General features: G+C 50.6%; 1 protein-coding gene and 1 long non-coding RNA gene across 5 annotated transcripts in view; one reads left to right on the top strand and one right to left on the bottom strand.

Annotated features, from left to right (window-relative positions):
- Positions 1-1,696: 1,696 nt before the first annotated feature.
- On the bottom strand, positions 1,697-16,585 carry NR2F2 (nuclear receptor subfamily 2 group F member 2). Of its 4 annotated transcripts, none has more exons than XM_043554774.1 (3): positions 15,754-16,585; positions 7,386-7,913; positions 1,697-4,599 (listed from the first exon to the last, which is right to left on the bottom strand). In XM_043554774.1, the coding sequence occupies exons 1-3, from the start codon at positions 15,794-15,796 to the stop codon at positions 4,325-4,327; spliced, it is 846 nt and encodes a 281-aa protein (XP_043410709.1). In that variant the 5' UTR covers positions 15,797-16,585; the 3' UTR covers positions 1,697-4,324. The 4 variants fall into 4 exon arrangements, with proteins under 4 accessions (XP_043410709.1, XP_043410707.1, XP_043410710.1 ...); XM_043554772.1 differs by lacking the exon at positions 15,754-16,585 and adding an exon at positions 9,501-10,745; XM_043554775.1 differs by lacking the exon at positions 15,754-16,585 and adding an exon at positions 8,078-8,555.
- Positions 14,742-16,749, top strand: part of LOC122468284 — a 41,086-nt gene continuing 39,078 nt past the window's right edge. Inside the window, exon 1 of the long non-coding RNA XR_006293196.1 lies at positions 14,742-15,144. This is a non-coding gene — a long non-coding RNA (uncharacterized LOC122468284). The remainder of the gene's footprint in view (positions 15,145-16,749) is intronic.

The raw sequence follows: 16,749 nt of genomic DNA, 5'->3' as shown, positions 1-16,749 counted from the left end.
GGCTCACACATTTCTTGGGCCTGCGACCACCCGCCCGGAACCCGCCCTCCGCCGCTGCGCGCCCCCAAGTCAGCCCTCCGCCCGGAAAGCCACCTTTGCTGTAACTTTGACAGGCAAGCAGCAAGTTCTGCCCACGCCTGGCGGGGTTCGCTGCCCAGCCTCCACCCCCAGCTGGACCCGGCCCGCACAAACCCCGGCGCAGCCCCTGCATTAATGAGCGCGAGCGCTGACCAGGTCTGTAAATACTGGCCTCTCCCCTCCCCCTATACCATTCAGACATTTAAGATGCTTTGAGGATAAGAGACTTTTGCTTTTTCTAATTTGGCTCTTGTTGGGAGGGGAGACATGAAATAAACTCTAATTACAAGGGGGGAGGGGAGCGAAGGGAGAAGGGGACACTGCGTTACCAATCTTTCCCCTACGAATTCTGCTGCTCTAATTACAGAACAATCGAGGGCCGCACTCACTCGCCAGCAAGAGTTTAAAAGAGGGTTTTCTGCCTGCAGATGCAATGGTCTTTGGTCGCCCCCCCCCCACCTCTTTTTTTTTTTTTTCTTTTTTGGTAACCAATGTGTTTTCTATTACCCGGCCCTGCCGTGCCTGGCAGCCCGGCGCTCGCGGTGCAATGGGAGACGCCATGTTGGCTCAGCTCATAGGACCAAGTCAAAAGCGAGCTTCGAGGCAGAGTTTCACACGCTCGAGCTCCCCCTGACCGCCCCCCGCCCCCGCCCCCCGCCTGCCGCCGCTTCGTGCACATCCAGGGAGTGCAGCTCCGCGCGCCCGGCACCCCGGACTTTCCCGGGGCGCTGGCGGAATTCCGCCGCACGTAAGTGGGGGGCGGGGGCTGGGGGGGGGGGCAGGCACTTTTCCGCAGCTGCTGCCAACTCCAGGCCCCCGTCCCTGCACGCCGGCCGGATGCGAACCCAGGCGTCTCCGCGGAACCAGCCCCGGACATCGCCCGCTAACTTTGAGCCCCAGCCCCTCGCGGCCCAGAGAGAGAACTAACGCTGCAAGGCCGAGGCAGGGCGACCGCGAGCCGAGCGAACGGGCTACGATCCTCCCCCCCCCCCTCCCGCCTCCCACCACCACCCCCAGCTCAGTCTTTCCCCCAGGTTTGTTTGAAAGTGGCGAGAAGCAGCGATCGCCCCTCTCTCTCTCTCTCCTCGGACTATTGTTGCATTTCGCGTCTAACTGGGTTCTCTCACACCCCCGAGCGCCAAGAGGAGGAGGGGGAGCGGGTTGGGAAAAGAAATAAAGCGAGCTCAGATCAGATGGAGGAGAAAAAAAAAAAAAAAAGAAACCAGCAAGGAAAAAGAGACACTTAAAGGGAAAGAGTCGCCATGTTTAGCAGCTTTTTTAAAGATCTCGTCAATTTCACACAGAACGCACTCGCTGGGTCCCAGCCCTCGTCTTTTGTCCAGTTCAGTTGCAGCAAAGATCTTTTGTTCTAACTCAGCGTGAAAAGAAAAACTTTCTTTAAATGCAATAAACTTAAACCAAACTCAAGACTCTAAACAGATCCTCCTCCGGCCACTCTAAACATATACAAGGGGTTTTGTTTTAACCCGTTTGAAAAATTTTGGGTCCTGTTTTTCTGCCTCGCAGACCCCCAAGCTCCTTGCTGAAACTTAAGAGTGAGAGAGAGATTTCCAATGACTAGAACACATGCTTAAAGCATAATAAAACAGGGACTGGCTTTTGCTTTGAAAATCATAAATTATAATTTAATGCCAATAATAATTTACAACAAATGGCTGTTTACAATAAACTAACACAAAACAAACAAGGAAAAGGGCCTGTGTTTTACTTATTAGAGAGACTTCACACACTCACATGGATAGCACTTGCAAGAGGAGAAAATAAACAGCAACCGACAAACCTGGAACTAAAAAGGTCAGCGATATTCTGCCCTAAGTACGTACTTGTATTTCTGGATGTATATATCTACAGAAAGAAGCTGAGGGTCAGCTGGAGAACTCTGCTCAAATGCACACATCAGACAGATTTTTCTGGTCTACATGTATTGACTGGAACTGAGTATCAAAGTTTAATACACTTCACAAAATGATCCCCTTTCTTCCACCTGCCCTACCCACCCGCTTTTAAAATTGAACCACAACATGGGGAAGTATGGTGGGGGGTGGTGCTGGAAAGCCTCAATAAGAACAAAATTGCAAGCTCCCACACACTGAGCTTCCTCCAAACCAGGAAAAGAGAAAGAGGAAAAAATAAAAAACCTCCAAAACAAAATAGTTACTACTTCCAAATCAGCACACCCTGTAAAGTTTCCTTCCTTCTTTCTTTTCTCTTCTTTTTCTTAATTTGGCTTCTAAGGACAAAGGATCCCAAGAGCAGTACAGATTGTATCTACACAATCCGAAATGTCAAAATGTCGATGTGTTTTTATGTACATAACTCCAGTGGAAAAGACTCCCTTGACCTGTGGTCATGCTCTCACAGAATGAACGTAAAGGGGGGGAGGGGAAAGACAGGCCAGCGGCAAGTTATCATATATACACTAACAACAGACCCTTCAGCACTATAAGCTATATCACTGAATTTGAAATCCTCTCAACAACCAAGCTAGATGAGAACCACAGAGTATTTTTAAAAAATCACACCTACTTAAGGAAAAACTCACTGCAAACAACTGCCCTCTATTTACAATGCTGTGATTAGCTTGCTAGAACTGTCTTTTGCTGAACTGTCAGAAATGTACAAAACAGTATTTTTTTCTGATCATAAAATAGATACTGATCTCAAGATTTCTAATACTTTCCACAATACCTTCCCTAAGCAGGCACTTAAGTGTGACAAATATAAGGGCCTTTTTTTTTTTTTTCCTGGAAAATCCATTTTTAATTAAAAGGAGGATTAGGTGAATGGGGGTGGTTTACTATATCAGTATGGCACTTCCTAAACCATAGATAAACCATTAACTTCAGCTTCTCCCCCCCACACACACACCCAAATTAAACAGGCAAATAAATACACTAGTCCACCTTTGAACAAACTGAGGGGAGTAAACACATGAAAGCCCCCAGCCCGGCTCAGCGAGAGCTCACAGGGGCTCTTCTCGATGGAAAGACAGTGAGTGGGGACAGCCAAACAGATTTCAGATATCAAATAATATTTTAATTTCTGAATACTTTCAATTTTCCTTGGAATATAACACACAAAGACTCGACCAAACAGTTCAGTTATTATAACTTTTACAGTATACAGAAATGTTGCACTTAAAAAAAAAAAAACCTTCAGTTTTTTTTTAAAACACAAACTGTAAACTCTAAGATACTGAATCAATCACGTTACCTATAAGTGCCAACAGTGTTATTTTGTCATGCTGATTTCAATGGTATTTTTTAAAAAGGGAAAATATCAACAATTATAATACAAAGGGTTTGCAAATATACAAACAGATATAGGATTTTCATAACAATTCAAGAACTAAGCGGGACCCAATTCAAATTACAAAAGTTCACTTTTTATTCAAAACCTCAGCACGTGTCTTGGACACATTCCTTGGCTGCCAATAAATTCCACAGTTCATTCTCTTTCTTAAAATATTTTTAAAAAGCTAGGTTTGTCATGGTGTCTTTTTTTGGGGGGGGGCAGGGTAGGGGAAGTTAAGTGTTGTGTGTGGTTCCTCCAGTTCTCAAATTAAAGAGTGCTCAACTTCACCTAAAATTTTTGGTCACCACTTGTAAGTGCGTTTCCATCACCTTTGAGTTGCCTTTTAAAGTTTTATGTCTTCCTATGGTATTTTCATGGACTCAGTTTTAATTCTTGCAGAACATATATTTTAAGGATACACAGTTTTTAAGAAGCCAAGATTATATCAAAACTTATTATAGAACCACAGAATAAACTGGTTTGGAACCAGAAAAGTACAAAAAAGAACAGCTAGAGGTACATAGACACAGGACAATTAATAATTTGGAAAAAAAAAAAAAAGACTTACTTTCTCCATTCTGCTAATTTTCTCCCAATCTCCTTAAATGCACTTTTAGCAATATTTTTCAAAAATTTACCAAAAAAAGAAAAAGACTAATTTCCTTTTTATACAAAAATGATAAGTAGCAAGTTGTTCTGACCGACACAGGAGTTTTTTTTTTTTTTTAATGCATTCTGTAAAAGTTCATTTGACAGTCTTTTTTTTTTTTTTGAAATTCACAGTCCATTAAATTCTTCCCCTCTCTTCGTTTAGCAAACTTGTAACATCCTTTTATATCCTTTCTTAACAGAAGGAATTTAAGCAAACAAACCAGTCTTTTGCCTTTTCTTTCTCTCTGTTTCACTCCCCCTTCTTATTTTGATTTCTTATTTATTGAATTGCCATATACGGCCAGTTAAAACTGCTGCCGGACAGTAACATATCCCGGATGAGGGTTTCGATGGGGGTTTTACCTACCAAACGGACGAAAAACAATTGCTCTATGACTGAGGAGGAGACCGTGCGGAGGGAAGGGAGGCGAAGCAAAAGCTTTCCGAATCGCGTTGGTTGGTTGGGGTACTGGCTCCTAACGTACTCTTCCAAAGCACACTGGGACTTTTCCTGCAAGCTTTCCACATGGGCTACATCAGAGAGACCACAGGCATCTGGAAGAAAGTTTAAAAAAAAAAAAAAAAAAAGAAGGAGAAGGAGAAGAAGAAGAAGGATTCAGTCATCAGATTAAGAGGTTTGAAATGGGTCACATGAGGTGTGTGTGCAGTGCTTTGTCAAACTGCCCCAACCGGAGTTGGAGCAAATGCCAGTATACTGAAAACTTGGATGGGGGGGGGGGGTGTTGGAGAGCACGAGATGGTCCTGGGGGTATTTGCTTTAAAGTAAAACACAGCTCAGTGCACCGCAGGCTTTCACGCCACCAGAACTCAGGCTTGGTCCCTGGGAGGCCCAAGCAAAGTGCACTGGGTGAATCTGGCTCAAGTCAGTTGACGGACAGACAAACAGATGAAACCAAAACTGCCAGTGCTCCTCCCCCTCCTCCTCTGTAAATAAGAGTTTGGCTTATAATTATATATTGGGGGGGGGGGTGGTGGTGGTGGGAGAGGAGGGCCACAACCTGGCCCAGCCTCTAGTAATGGCGTCCACGACCCAGCCTCAGATTCTCCCCAAAGAGGGCGACTCATTTTTCTCCGGTCTTTGAAACTGATTTAAGTGGCCCTTTAAAACTGATCTTGTCAGTTTAGCCCTATTGAAGGGCAGCCATGCAAACTGTGATCTCTCTGTTCATTTGAGCTGTTTCTTTTCCCCCCTTTTCTTCTCTCTCCCTTTTTCTCCTACCCCCCTTTATTTATTTATTTATTTATTTTAAAACCCAGTTCCCTCCAAGAAGAAACCCCTCCCTGTTATCTTCAGGAAAACACTTTTCTCTTTGGGATATGTGAAAATACAATAAATGCCTTTGAAATGAGAGGCTTCTCAGTGAGGGCGGCGCAGGTTGTGACCTGACCTTTTTGGGCGCCCCAGACAAGACTTGGGGCTAACACATGCATACTGTGAATCCTTAAAACAGATATTTCAAAACAGCCGCCACTACCTCCAGCCCCCAGAACCAGAAGACACATGTAATTTCCTCATGTGTGTATCCAGGGACTCTGCATGTAAAGAATGCATAGGTGTCTGTGGTCAGGAATTAAAAGATCTGTCTGCATTGGACTCCCTCCCTTTGCATGGGTACACTGTGTGTCTCCCTACGAATCAGATAAGAGGGACCTTTATCTCTTTGTGAGGCGATCTGCATTCTCCACACAGGCCTCTGCATTTTGCAAATAGTAATAAATTAAACTCTTACGACAGTATCAGGCATTTCTTTCCTTGAAGAGACCAAGGGTAAGGCTAAGAGCTAACAATGATATGGAGAAATTAACAACACCCCCCGTCGTCTGGGATCGTTGGCTGGGTGGAGGGTTGTGGGCTGGGGGTGAAGGGGGCTATGGGGTTAGGGGAATATCCTGCCTGTACATTTGCATCAGGCAAATGTTCTAGTTATGACAGTTCCCCTGAGAAAAATACTCCAGATCCAAGCCTCTCTATACAGCTCTTCCTTGCCCAGACACTGCCCTTTAATTGATTACCTAAGGACTTTCAAAGGCAGAATTTGGGGTGGCTGTGGGGGGAGGTTATGTGTTAAAAAAAAAAAAACCAGCAGCGTATAACAGACAGCGGGTTAAGGACTCAGAACCTACAATCGATTGAGCTAATGACTTGGGTCCCCAGATTTCCTTCAAACAATAAGGAAGAGACTGTGAATCTTTTTGTCTGCCACGAGAACTACCCAGCTCTCCGAGTGTCCTGGTTACAAGCTGTAAAAAACTGCAGTTCCTAGGTTCCAAGCCCCACAAACGTCCAAATGTTTGTAATTCTTAATTGGGAACCTCTTTCCCCCCCCTCTCAGCCATGACAAAGGGATCAGCTGACAACTTAGAAAGAGAATGGAGAGGGGGTGATTTCCACCCACCTGGGATGTGCTGAACTCAGCCTGGAGGCAGCCAAAAGGCTCAGGTGTGGCCCAAAGTGGAAAGCCAGACACCTTCAGAAATCATTTGGCCTCAAGAGTTAATTAATATTAGATCTATTACTCACACAGGTTAAACTACATACAAACTAATTAGATTTCATAACGCAGTCAATGATGGTTTTATATCTCTGGCAACATTCATACCCAGCCCAAGTTGGCATACATTTTGGGTTGTCTGAAAATTGTCTGAAGTGTTTGCTTGGGCAGAGCAAGCTAGAGGCCAGAGTCTTCAACCCCTTGCAGACATCCTGGACAGTTATGATGCCCCCTTTCTTCCTCTTGCCCCCTTCCTGACAGCCTTCCTCCTCTCCTGGCAGTCTGCATTGTTTTAATAAGAATATGATTTTGAAAACTGCTGCCCTCAGGTTGGGTTTGCCTGGAGCTCCAGCTCCCACTGAGTTAGCAGGCAAACTTTTCCCCTGCAGGGGCAAACTTTTCCCCTGCAGAGATGATGCCAGGACAGCTGCAGGGCCCAGAGGCATCTCCTGGAGACTCAGTCAGGGTGACAGAGAGAGCGCCCTGGGGCAGAGGAGGCTGCACAGGACCAGCCAGCCCAGGAGGCCTGGGCCAAGGGAAGGCACAGGAAACACGCATGCCAGTCTGGCAGGCTTGAGAGGCTTCCCCATGGCCCATTTTGAGAGCATGTGCCCTAAGGGACCTTCCCGAAGCCCCAGCCTTCCTCTCTTGTCCCCAGGACAGGCCTGGCGAGGCCCAGCAGCTCTACAAAGTCCCCACTCCAGGTTGCCCTCAACAGTTTGGCCTTTCCAGGGGGAGGCTGGGCTCACTCTGGGGACTCCCAAGTTCTCTGGGCCCTAACTCTGAGCTAGGAGTCCTTGGGCATGAGAGGGCAGGGCTCCTTCCTACCTGAGGTGAACAGGACTATGGCCTTGAGACAGCTGTACTCGGCGGAGTCGACGTGCAGCGCTTTGAGCTTCTCCACTTGCTCTTGGAAGATCCGTATGTGGTCCATAAAGGCGACCACTCGGTCGGCGGACATGGGTGAGGCGTGTAGGCCAGCGGCGGCCAGGAGCGGGGCGACGTGGAGAGGCATGGAGCACTGTGCCGCGTTCAGCACGAACAGCTCGCTCCAGGTGAGGCGAAGCAGGGCCACCTGGTCGGTGATCTGCAGGTCAGGGAAGAAGGGGATGTTCCGGGCCCACTCGACGGCGCTGAAGAGCATCCGCGCGGCCAGTTCGCAAATGTTCTCGATGCCCATGATGTTGTTGGGCTGCATGCACTGGCTGCCGAAGCGCGACGTGGGGTAGGGCTCGGCGCGCAGCAGCAGAGAAATATATCCGGACAGGTACGAGTGGCAGTTGAGAGGGTCCCCGTTGGTCAGCGCAAACTGCCCGTGGGTTGGCTGGGTGGGCGGCATCCTGCCCCTCTGCACCGCTGCGGGGAGGAAAGGAGACACCCCGCCGTTAATGACCAGCCTCGTCGGTCGCCCAGCTCCCCCGGCAGGGTCTGCCCCAGCCCGACCCCCGCCTGACCCAGAGCCCGCACCGCGCCCGAACAGGCAGGCCTGCCCCTCTCGCCAGCGCGCCAGGGCCACAGACCTGGAAGTCGCCGGGAGCCCGGCAGCACTCCACTCAAGCCACCACCCAGGCAAGCTCTGGCGGCCAGAGCGGCACACTTGCCTCCGAGGCCCGCTCGGGGCTGGGCCGCCGAGGACCCAGAAGTGGCCGCTTTGCCTCGGGGTCCCCGGCACTGTGGGCGGGATGGAGCATTCTGGGGGCATCTTTCTTCTTTACTGCTAAACAGCTGATATTTCTTATTGATTGGAGGAGAGGGAGCGGGAGGGGCGAGTCTGGGGGGGAGGGTGAGACGCTTTTGCAAAAGACACAAGGGTTCACCCCAGACGGCCTGCGGCCACCGTGCCACGACTCTCCCCCCAACCCGGCAGCCCCAGCCCCAGCCCGGCGGGGAGCCCCCCGGTGAGAGAAGAGCAGAGAGCCGAGGTCTGGCGGCAGCCTGATCAGTGTGCTCGAAGAAAGAGAGACGGAGGGAGAGGGCGGAGAGAGAGGCCGGCCGAGGCGAGAGGAAGCCGGGGAGAGGCGGGGAGCAGGCGGCCGGCGCCGGCGCAGCCCGGGTAGGGCCCGAGACGGCCGGGGAAAGCTGGCGAGGCTCGGGCTCGGGCTGTTATCTGACGCCGGACCGGGAGAGTCGCTCTCGCAGAAACACAAAGAAAGCCCGGCGTTCGCTCGCCCAAGCCCGGAGCCCGCGCCCGGCGCCGAGCGCGCCATTGGCCGAGCACAGCTCGCGGCGCTCGGCGAATTTCATATCACAAAGACCCAACTCGCGCAGAGCGAAAGCAGCCGCCGAGGGCCCCTCGCCCACCCGTCCCTACTCCTATCGCGCTCTCCTCCTTTCAAAAGTGAAAGGAAAAAAGAAAACAGAGGTATTTTTTTTTTTCTTAGCAGAATGTTAATCCACGGAGGGTCACATGAGCGCTGCCCGGGCGGCAGCGTTAATACGGCGAAGTGCATAAAATTGCCATTTGTAATTTGAACCTCCTGTACAAAAGTACAATCTCAGGTTGGTTTTTTTTTTTTTTGAGAGGGTGGGGGCTGGGGAAAGGGGTGGGGAGGAGGGACATATGTTGAACATGCAGGAAAAACAAGGGGGAGAGAGGGAGAAATCGAGAGGAAAGACGGAGAAGTAAACCAGGCTTTTAAAACAACAACAGACAACACCCCATCCCTCGCAGAAAGGCGAACTCGAATGAACTCGCAATCAATGCAAAGAAAATGAAACAGCCCGAAGAGAAAGTAGAGGAGGAAATCAGTCGGCCAAAGCATGCGGATTTGGGGGGTCTGGGTTCCAGTGCAGAACTTGCTTCTAGTATAAAACCCCTTTCAGCTGCAATACGAAGAGAAGAGCTTGGGGCTTCTGCGTCCTTACCCAGAGCAGGCTAGCCAAACGCACCCAGGGCCCCGGGACCCCAGGCGAGGGTGGGGGGGAGAAATGAGAGGCCGATACCTTCCCGTCTCATGCCCACTTTGAGGCACTTTTTGAGGCGGCAGTACTGGCACTGGTTGCGGTGGTGCTGGTCGATGGGACAGTTCCGGTTGGCGCGGCACGTGTAGCTCAGGTTCCTCCGCACGCTGCGCTTGAAGAAGCTCTTGCAGCCCTCGCACGTGAACTGGCCGTAGTGCTTGCCGCTCGACTTGTCCCCGCACACCACGCACTCGATGTGCTGCTGCTGCTGCTGCTTGTCGCCGCCGGGGCCGCCAGGGCCGCCCTGGCCACCGGCCGCCGTCTGGGCCGGCGTGCTGGCCGGGCCCCCTTGGCCCGGCGTCTGTGGCGTGTGCGGGGCGCCGGGCGGCGGGCCGGGCACAGGCGGCGCCTGCGAGGCCTGGCTGCCCTGCGAGCCGGGCACCTCGTCCTGGGGGTCGCGCCACGTGCTGACTACCATTGCCATATCTATGGGGGCCGCGTCCGGACTTCCTGCTCCCCTGGCTGCGGGCGGCGGCGGCTCCCGGGTCTCGGGCTCCGGCGCGCCGCCTTTTGTGTGTGCGAGGGTGCGAGAGGGCGCGGGAGGGCGCCCCGGGTGGCTCGGGGGCTGGTTGGTTGAGGTTGGTTAGTTTTTCCTTTTTTGTTTCTGCTTTTGCAAAGTTTTGTCGATTGCTTGTCTGGCCCGGTGTGTTTGTTTTGTTTGTTTCCCTCGGCTCAGCTTTGTTGGTTTCGGGGGGCTTTCGGCCCGGAGGGGAGGGGAAGGGGCCAGGGGAGAGAGAGTGGGAGCAGAACGTGGAGAGAGAGGGAGGGGAGGGAGAGCTGCAAGTCGATTGTCTGGCTTCAAGACAGAAGTAGGAGGCAAAAAAAAAAAAAAAAAAAATCTCTCCAAAGATCTCGCTCGCTCTCACTCTCTCCCTCCCTCTCTCGTTCACTCTCTCGCTCTCAGAGCTGGTGTGCCGAGGAGTTGGAGTAGGAGGAGGAAGAGGAGGAGGAAGAGGAGGAGGAGGAGGAGGAGGAGAGGCGACTGTCCGGGGGCCAAGTCCAGGGCAGCCCACAGTCAGCCATTCAGGAAAGCCATCGAAATCAGGAGGACTGGGAGAGCGGAGGCGCCGGTCGCGGGCGCGCCCAGAGAGCCGGGCAGGCCGGGGCGGAGGCCGGCGGCCCGCGGAGTGGCCGGAGCGCTGCCCGGGTCCGGGGGAATCAGCATGAAAGTGGTCCGCGTCGGGCGCTGCGCGGCGTCGTCCTGGCGCTGGGCCGCCGCCGCCGCCTGCCACGGGCGCCCGGCGCGCGCCTCGCTCGCTCTGGCCGCCGCCGCCCGCTTTCGCCGGATGGAGGCCGCTCGCCGCTCCCTGCGGGCCGCCCGGGCCGCCGCCGCCGCCGGAGCCGCCGCCGCCTCCGCCGAAGCCGCCGGGTCGGGCCCGGAGCCGCCGCGTCTAGCGCCGCCGCCGCCGCTGAAGCCGCTGCTGCCGCTGCTGCCGCCGCCGGAGCCGCTGCTGCTGCTGCTGCCGCCGCCGCCTCACACACATAGGGAAAGAGTCAACTCGCCGGCGGCGGGGGAGAAATGATAAAAGAGAGAGAGGAGGGCAGATCACCACCTAGAAGCACATCCTTCGTGCGCAGAGGGGGGAGAAAAAGACGGAGAGAAAGAATGAAAGAAGGGAAAAAAAGGCAGCACGGCACCCGGAGAAAGGAGGCAACTCGGGGAGAGGAGGAGGAGGAGAAGAAAACACACACGCGCGCACGCACACACACACCGCGGAGAGAAAAGAACAGAGAATCAAAGTGATCAAATATGCTAAAAAGGGGGGCGCGGGAGGGAATGCGATTTATAGGCGCCGGGGCTGGCAGAAGTGGCTTCTCCGCGATCAGCTCACTGAGCTCTCTATATAGTGAACTTTGACACGACTGCTGCAACTTAGCGCACGTTGCCATGGTGACGGCGCGCCTTATAAGGCAGCAGCCGGGGTTGGCCTGGCCAGGCGCGCGCGCGCCGCCCCCTCGTCGTCATTGGCCGGAGCGCGGCGGCCCCGCCATGGCGGCCGCGGGCTCAGCCCGGTCCTAGCGCGAGCGGCGTCGCGGCCGCGGCGCGGGGCGCGCGGGGGGCCAAGGGGGGCGGGGAGGGGGCGGCCGCGCCGCCACCACCGCCGGGCGGGGGATGGGCCCGGGCCGGCCCCGGGCACGCGGCCCCCGAGCTCTCCGCACCCCGCACCGGAGGTTTCCGCCCCAACGGGGAGAGGAGCGCGGCGCGCACACACAACGCCTCTTAAAGGCTCCGCGAGAGGCTTTGGATGGAATCGAGGACTTCGCCTCCCGCAACTTGGCGATGCCACGAAATCCGTCGCTCGCGCACCACCCGGGACTCCCGGCGCATCTTTGTGCCCACAGTGCCAGAGAAAGAGAAAAGTTCCCCGGTTTCTTTGCAGAGGGGTAGTGGGTGGGGTCAGGATAGGTGCCGAGAACCGAGCTTGGAGGCATTTTGCAAACGAAACATTTGGTCAGATCCGGGTGACGGTAGACCCTTCTCTTAAGCAACTCTGATCACTTGCTTGGTTTTGTGGCTTGATAGACATATATTTTTTTTTTCCTTTTTAGAGGGAAAAAAGAAAGAAGCCATTTGGTATCTGTCTTTTCCTTGCAGGGTTAACATTTCACAGGTATGTGGCCTGACATTTTAATTGCTCAAATGAAACATCTCGGATGCTGAGAAGCACAAGTAGACTTCATCTCATTGTCATGACGCAATTAAAATCAATTTTCCCCAACTTCATCCTCTCTCATTAGTTATAGCTAACTCACAAGCCAACGTCCTGCCACACTACCCAGTCGTGGTGAGAGGTGAAAAGACCGTTCTGTCCGCTGATGGACGAGCCGAGGCAGCCTCCCAGCCTCCTAGCCTCCCCTGTGCATACCCTCTGTACACACATGTAAGCGCACATGTATCAGATGCATATTTGTCAATGTACACAGACAAAGACTTCAGCGCCTATGCTTCTAGGTCATGGAACAGTTGAGGACGAACTTCATTGTTCCTCAGGTTCCTTTTAGGCATCCATTGAGTCATTAAAACACGACCAGCGATCCTGCTCCAGATTGGAAATAATACCAAGCACAACTCACAGGAACCACACACAAGCCACAGGCCACCTCAAGAGATTCACTGCAATAAGAACAACTTAATAGCCTATGCCAGTCTGCTTCAATGTGCTAAAATCATCAACATGGATGTGTCTTTGAACTCCAGGGCGTTTGGCTTTAAACATCACACATCTAGAATTGGCCCCACGGAACACACTGTATTTCAGGGCAGGCACCTTTCGGTTTGATCATGAGAAGTTCATTATGATTGTTCAACGTTTAGAAAACAAAATTTTGACAGCATCGCACACGTTTTGCCCCAAGAAAAACTGTAAACTTGGAAGCCAACCAGGTTTATGAACAGTTGAAATATTTTACATCAACCACACCGAGTTTCAGGAAACATGAACACATATGAAGAGTAAAGTAATGACCCCAGGAAAGCATCCTTGATAGTGCAAAAAATGGACGAGATGAAAGGTGTAAAAAAAACCAACCATAGACCACACATACGATTGACCTGTGCTGGTGTGTGCTCTTTGCATTCAATAAATACCCTTTACCCACAGGCAGAATACAAGGTACGTACTAAGTGAAGATATAGGCAGACAGGGGCTAGTTTTTAGGAGAGGAGAAACCCTCTTTACACTTCCTTGCTGAAACCTTCTTAGTCCTCACCCTTTCTCCGCTGAAATCACGTATTTCACTAAAGCTGCAGGTGCTGGGATTATTTGAAAGTTGTAAAAAAAAAAAAAAAACCAACTACAGTGGACACTGAACTATCATAAACCTGGTGTGCAATGAGATTGCCACAGAGAAGGCAGGCTGAGAATTTCAGGTTGATTAGAGACACAATATCACTTTCTCTTAAAGAGGACAGAAGGATGGAAAAGAAATCATTTCAAAGGTTTTTTTTTCCCCCCCTTTCAACTCCTATGATTCAAGGGATTGCCTAATGCTACAAATGTCAGTAGATTAGGGGCAATCTCAGCAGAGATGTGGTGGGGCTGGGATGAGACAGGAAATCTAGTGGACATACCCATCTCAATTTAATAGAAGAGAATAATTGATTGTAGGGAAATCTTAATCTTGCCTCTTGAGTGCAGACACTTCCATAGCAAGATCACCTTTTACAGACATGCAGTGGGAAATTTCGGAAAAGCAACAGCTTCCACAGGGCACTTAGAGATTTTTGGTGTTTGAAGTATGCTCTGATGGACTCAGATTTAAAATGAAGAATTTCCCAATCTCCTACAAAACTGGAGCCTGCCACAGCACACGACCACAGGCTTCCCATGAAGTCAGACGTGTTTCACTCTGTATTTTAGATTCATTCAGTTATGGGGATGCTATTAGAAATTCAAAACAATAAATAAATGACCATATCAATTGTAGTTAATTTTTACTGCATATAAGAAGAGAAAGGACTGCAGACTGAGAAAAAAAAAAAAGGAGGGGAGAATATTTTCAAATGCCTTCTTCAGAGATGCTCATTTCCCTTGAATAAAACAGCTCTAAGACTAAAAGAGAAATATCAATATGTCGTTACTGTTCAAAAAAAAAAATCCAGCCCAGTCTTTTATTGCAGATGTAAATTTATTTTAATGAGGGGAATGGCAAGCTTTAATTTGGCTGGAGAAAGTTGGAAAAACATTTGTTTTACTCTGGTGGAAAAAAAAAAAAAAGTAAAGCAAACCCACCCAGGAATATGATTTTCTTGCAGCAAGTGGCCTGACGGCTGTCATTCTCCCCAAATGAAATCACAATATGAATACAGACCCCAGCAAATGCCGAGTTTAACTCTGAACTCAGTAGAAACCAGTTCTGTCCACCAGGATTCATTGAATTCCTCCTTTCCCTCAATCTAGTTCGTGTGTGTTTTTTCTCTTCCACCACACTGGAGCTCCATGAATAGGGAAAGGGGTTTCCATTGTGTCCCTCTGAACTTCCAAGTCAATGCAATTTTTAACCACTGGCTTGTGGTACTTTGAAAATCACCAGGGGCTGTCAGAGTTGGGTCCTCTGAAAAATTTACAGTGCTAAATCAGAGCATATGCTGGGAGGGAAAAAATTGCTTAACATTGGAGCAAGTACAGTATCTGTCTGCCCCCTAGTGTAAGAGTCCTCGCTGCCTAAAATTCAACTTTAAAAGAAAAGGAGCTCTTAAAGGGAAACGACTTGGAGCTCACGTAGGCATACGAGAATGAAACTTCTGTACATTTTAATCTGAATAATTCTTCAGGATTTAAAATTAATTGGCTCTAGCTTGGTTGGACCGGACTCGGATCTCGCCACCGCTGCGTTTCCCGAGTCACTGGCGGGGAGAGGTGATCTTCTTCTTTTTTTTTTTTTTTTTTTTTTTTTCCTCCCTGAACTGGGTTTATGTGCGTCCCCCTCACCCCCTCCTCTCTTTTTCTTTCTCTGTCTCTGTCGTCTCTCTCGCTGGCTTTTTAAAAATGAGGAACCGTTCCTTGAATGTTCTGGACAGAGCACAGAATTGCTTCTTAAGTCAGCCCGACGCGGTTGCAATAGACAGCCAAAAGGTAAACGTTTGCCTGAAATCCGCACGCCAGTTCCGCCACCCCGCCCGATGGTGAGTACCCTTCTCGTTGCGATTCTCCTCCTAGCTTTAACCGAGCGCTTGCCTCCCCGAGCCGCGGCCGAGGGCGCCGGGCAGGACTTTCCTCCCTCCCTGCCTGGCTGGCTGTCAGTTGCACAAGGTTGCAAAATGAAGCGCAGAGGCAAATCGAACAGTAAATGCTGATACTTAGAGCGAGCCTCGCAGCTCCTTTGCTAGAAAACCGAGTCGTCTGTTGCCTGGAAAAACACGCTTATAGGACTGGCTTTTTTAGTTTGCTCTCTGGAAGGAAAGGAGTTTGAGGAGACAGGACGAGGAGATGGGGAGGCACGGCAGTCTTTACGCTTCGGTTTAATCATATTTTGGCAGCTTTGCAATTGTATTTTCCCCCCTCTTCCCCCCTCCACCACCTCCCCTATCACACACATGTAATAAAATATGGCAATGCATTGAATTGACTGTCCCCCCCTCCCCAAACCCCTGAAACCACAGTCCTAGGCATTTCAGACACGTTAGCAAACCGATTTTTTGAAAAGCCCCAAGTCACCCCCAGCCCCACACAGCACAAGGAGAAAAGTGAGAAAGGAGAGAGAGAGAGAGAAAAAATACTGTAAGTAAACATACCAAAACCATATTTGCCTTGTTCAAGGTCCCAAACCGCTTGCATCTTCCTTCTAAACTGGAATAACTCTCCTTTAGTTTGGCGGGTGAAATAAACGCTTTGTTGGCCCCCTGAAAAGATGTGTCTTTGATAATTAAAGAGAATCTCCTCCTCGGTGTTTATCTAAGCGATTGTGCAAACTGATAAAAAGTAGGCACTAGCCTGCAGGGAAAAAGAGGAAAGGTGAAGGGAGAGACCTTCCACCTCAAGGAAGTGCTTCCCCATGTATTAGGCGTTCTCAGCCTTGGAAAGCCCTGCACACTAACTTTAGAGAGACGAGGTTTCAGGGAGCTTTGTACATAGCTGCTGAGGAATGCGAGCCTCGCCTTTAAGAAAAAAAACCCCAAACCGTAGGTAGGAGATGTCTGGAGTGATCCTTGTCTCTCATCTCATTCCTTAGAAGGAAGAGTGCGTTGTTACACCTTGTTTGGGGCTGGAAAGACGAGACTTTAAAAACACCCGTCCAATTGAAAAAAATCTCCCAACTTAATGAGTTTAGTCGGAGGCTGGAGCAAACGGCTCAGCCTCGGCGGAAAACCGCCAGCAACTATAGGCGATATTGCAAAGCAAGACGACCCGAGGCACAGCCAAATTCCACTGTTTGGGGTCGAGAGGGATGGAGGCTAATCCTAAAGCAAGTTGGAAAAAAACAGAGGTGGGAGAGGAGGGGGAAAAAGCAGCCTCCTAGCAGACTGGCAGACAGGCTCCCCTCACCCTGGATCAAAGATAGAACTTGAAGCAGGAGGGCAACATTTTTCCTAGGAATCCGTTGGAATCCTCATTTTCTACTTTTAACTCATGTCCCCCCAAGTGATTTTTCCCACTCCCCTGCAGAGCCGTGCCCCCCTTTTCCAGTCCCCATTCTAGAACTTTCCTGAGGAGGAAACCTATTTCTTTTGGGGGGGGAGGGGTTCCCAATTTCAAGCCTTCAAATAATGAATGCTTAATTAACCCCCTCC

The sequence above is a fragment of the Prionailurus bengalensis genome, chromosome B3 (genome assembly GCF_016509475.1).
Source record: "Prionailurus bengalensis isolate Pbe53 chromosome B3, Fcat_Pben_1.1_paternal_pri, whole genome shotgun sequence".
NCBI classification, from domain to species: Eukaryota; Metazoa; Chordata; class Mammalia; order Carnivora; family Felidae; genus Prionailurus; species Prionailurus bengalensis.
This window is presented reverse-complemented; position numbering and strand designations above follow the sequence as displayed.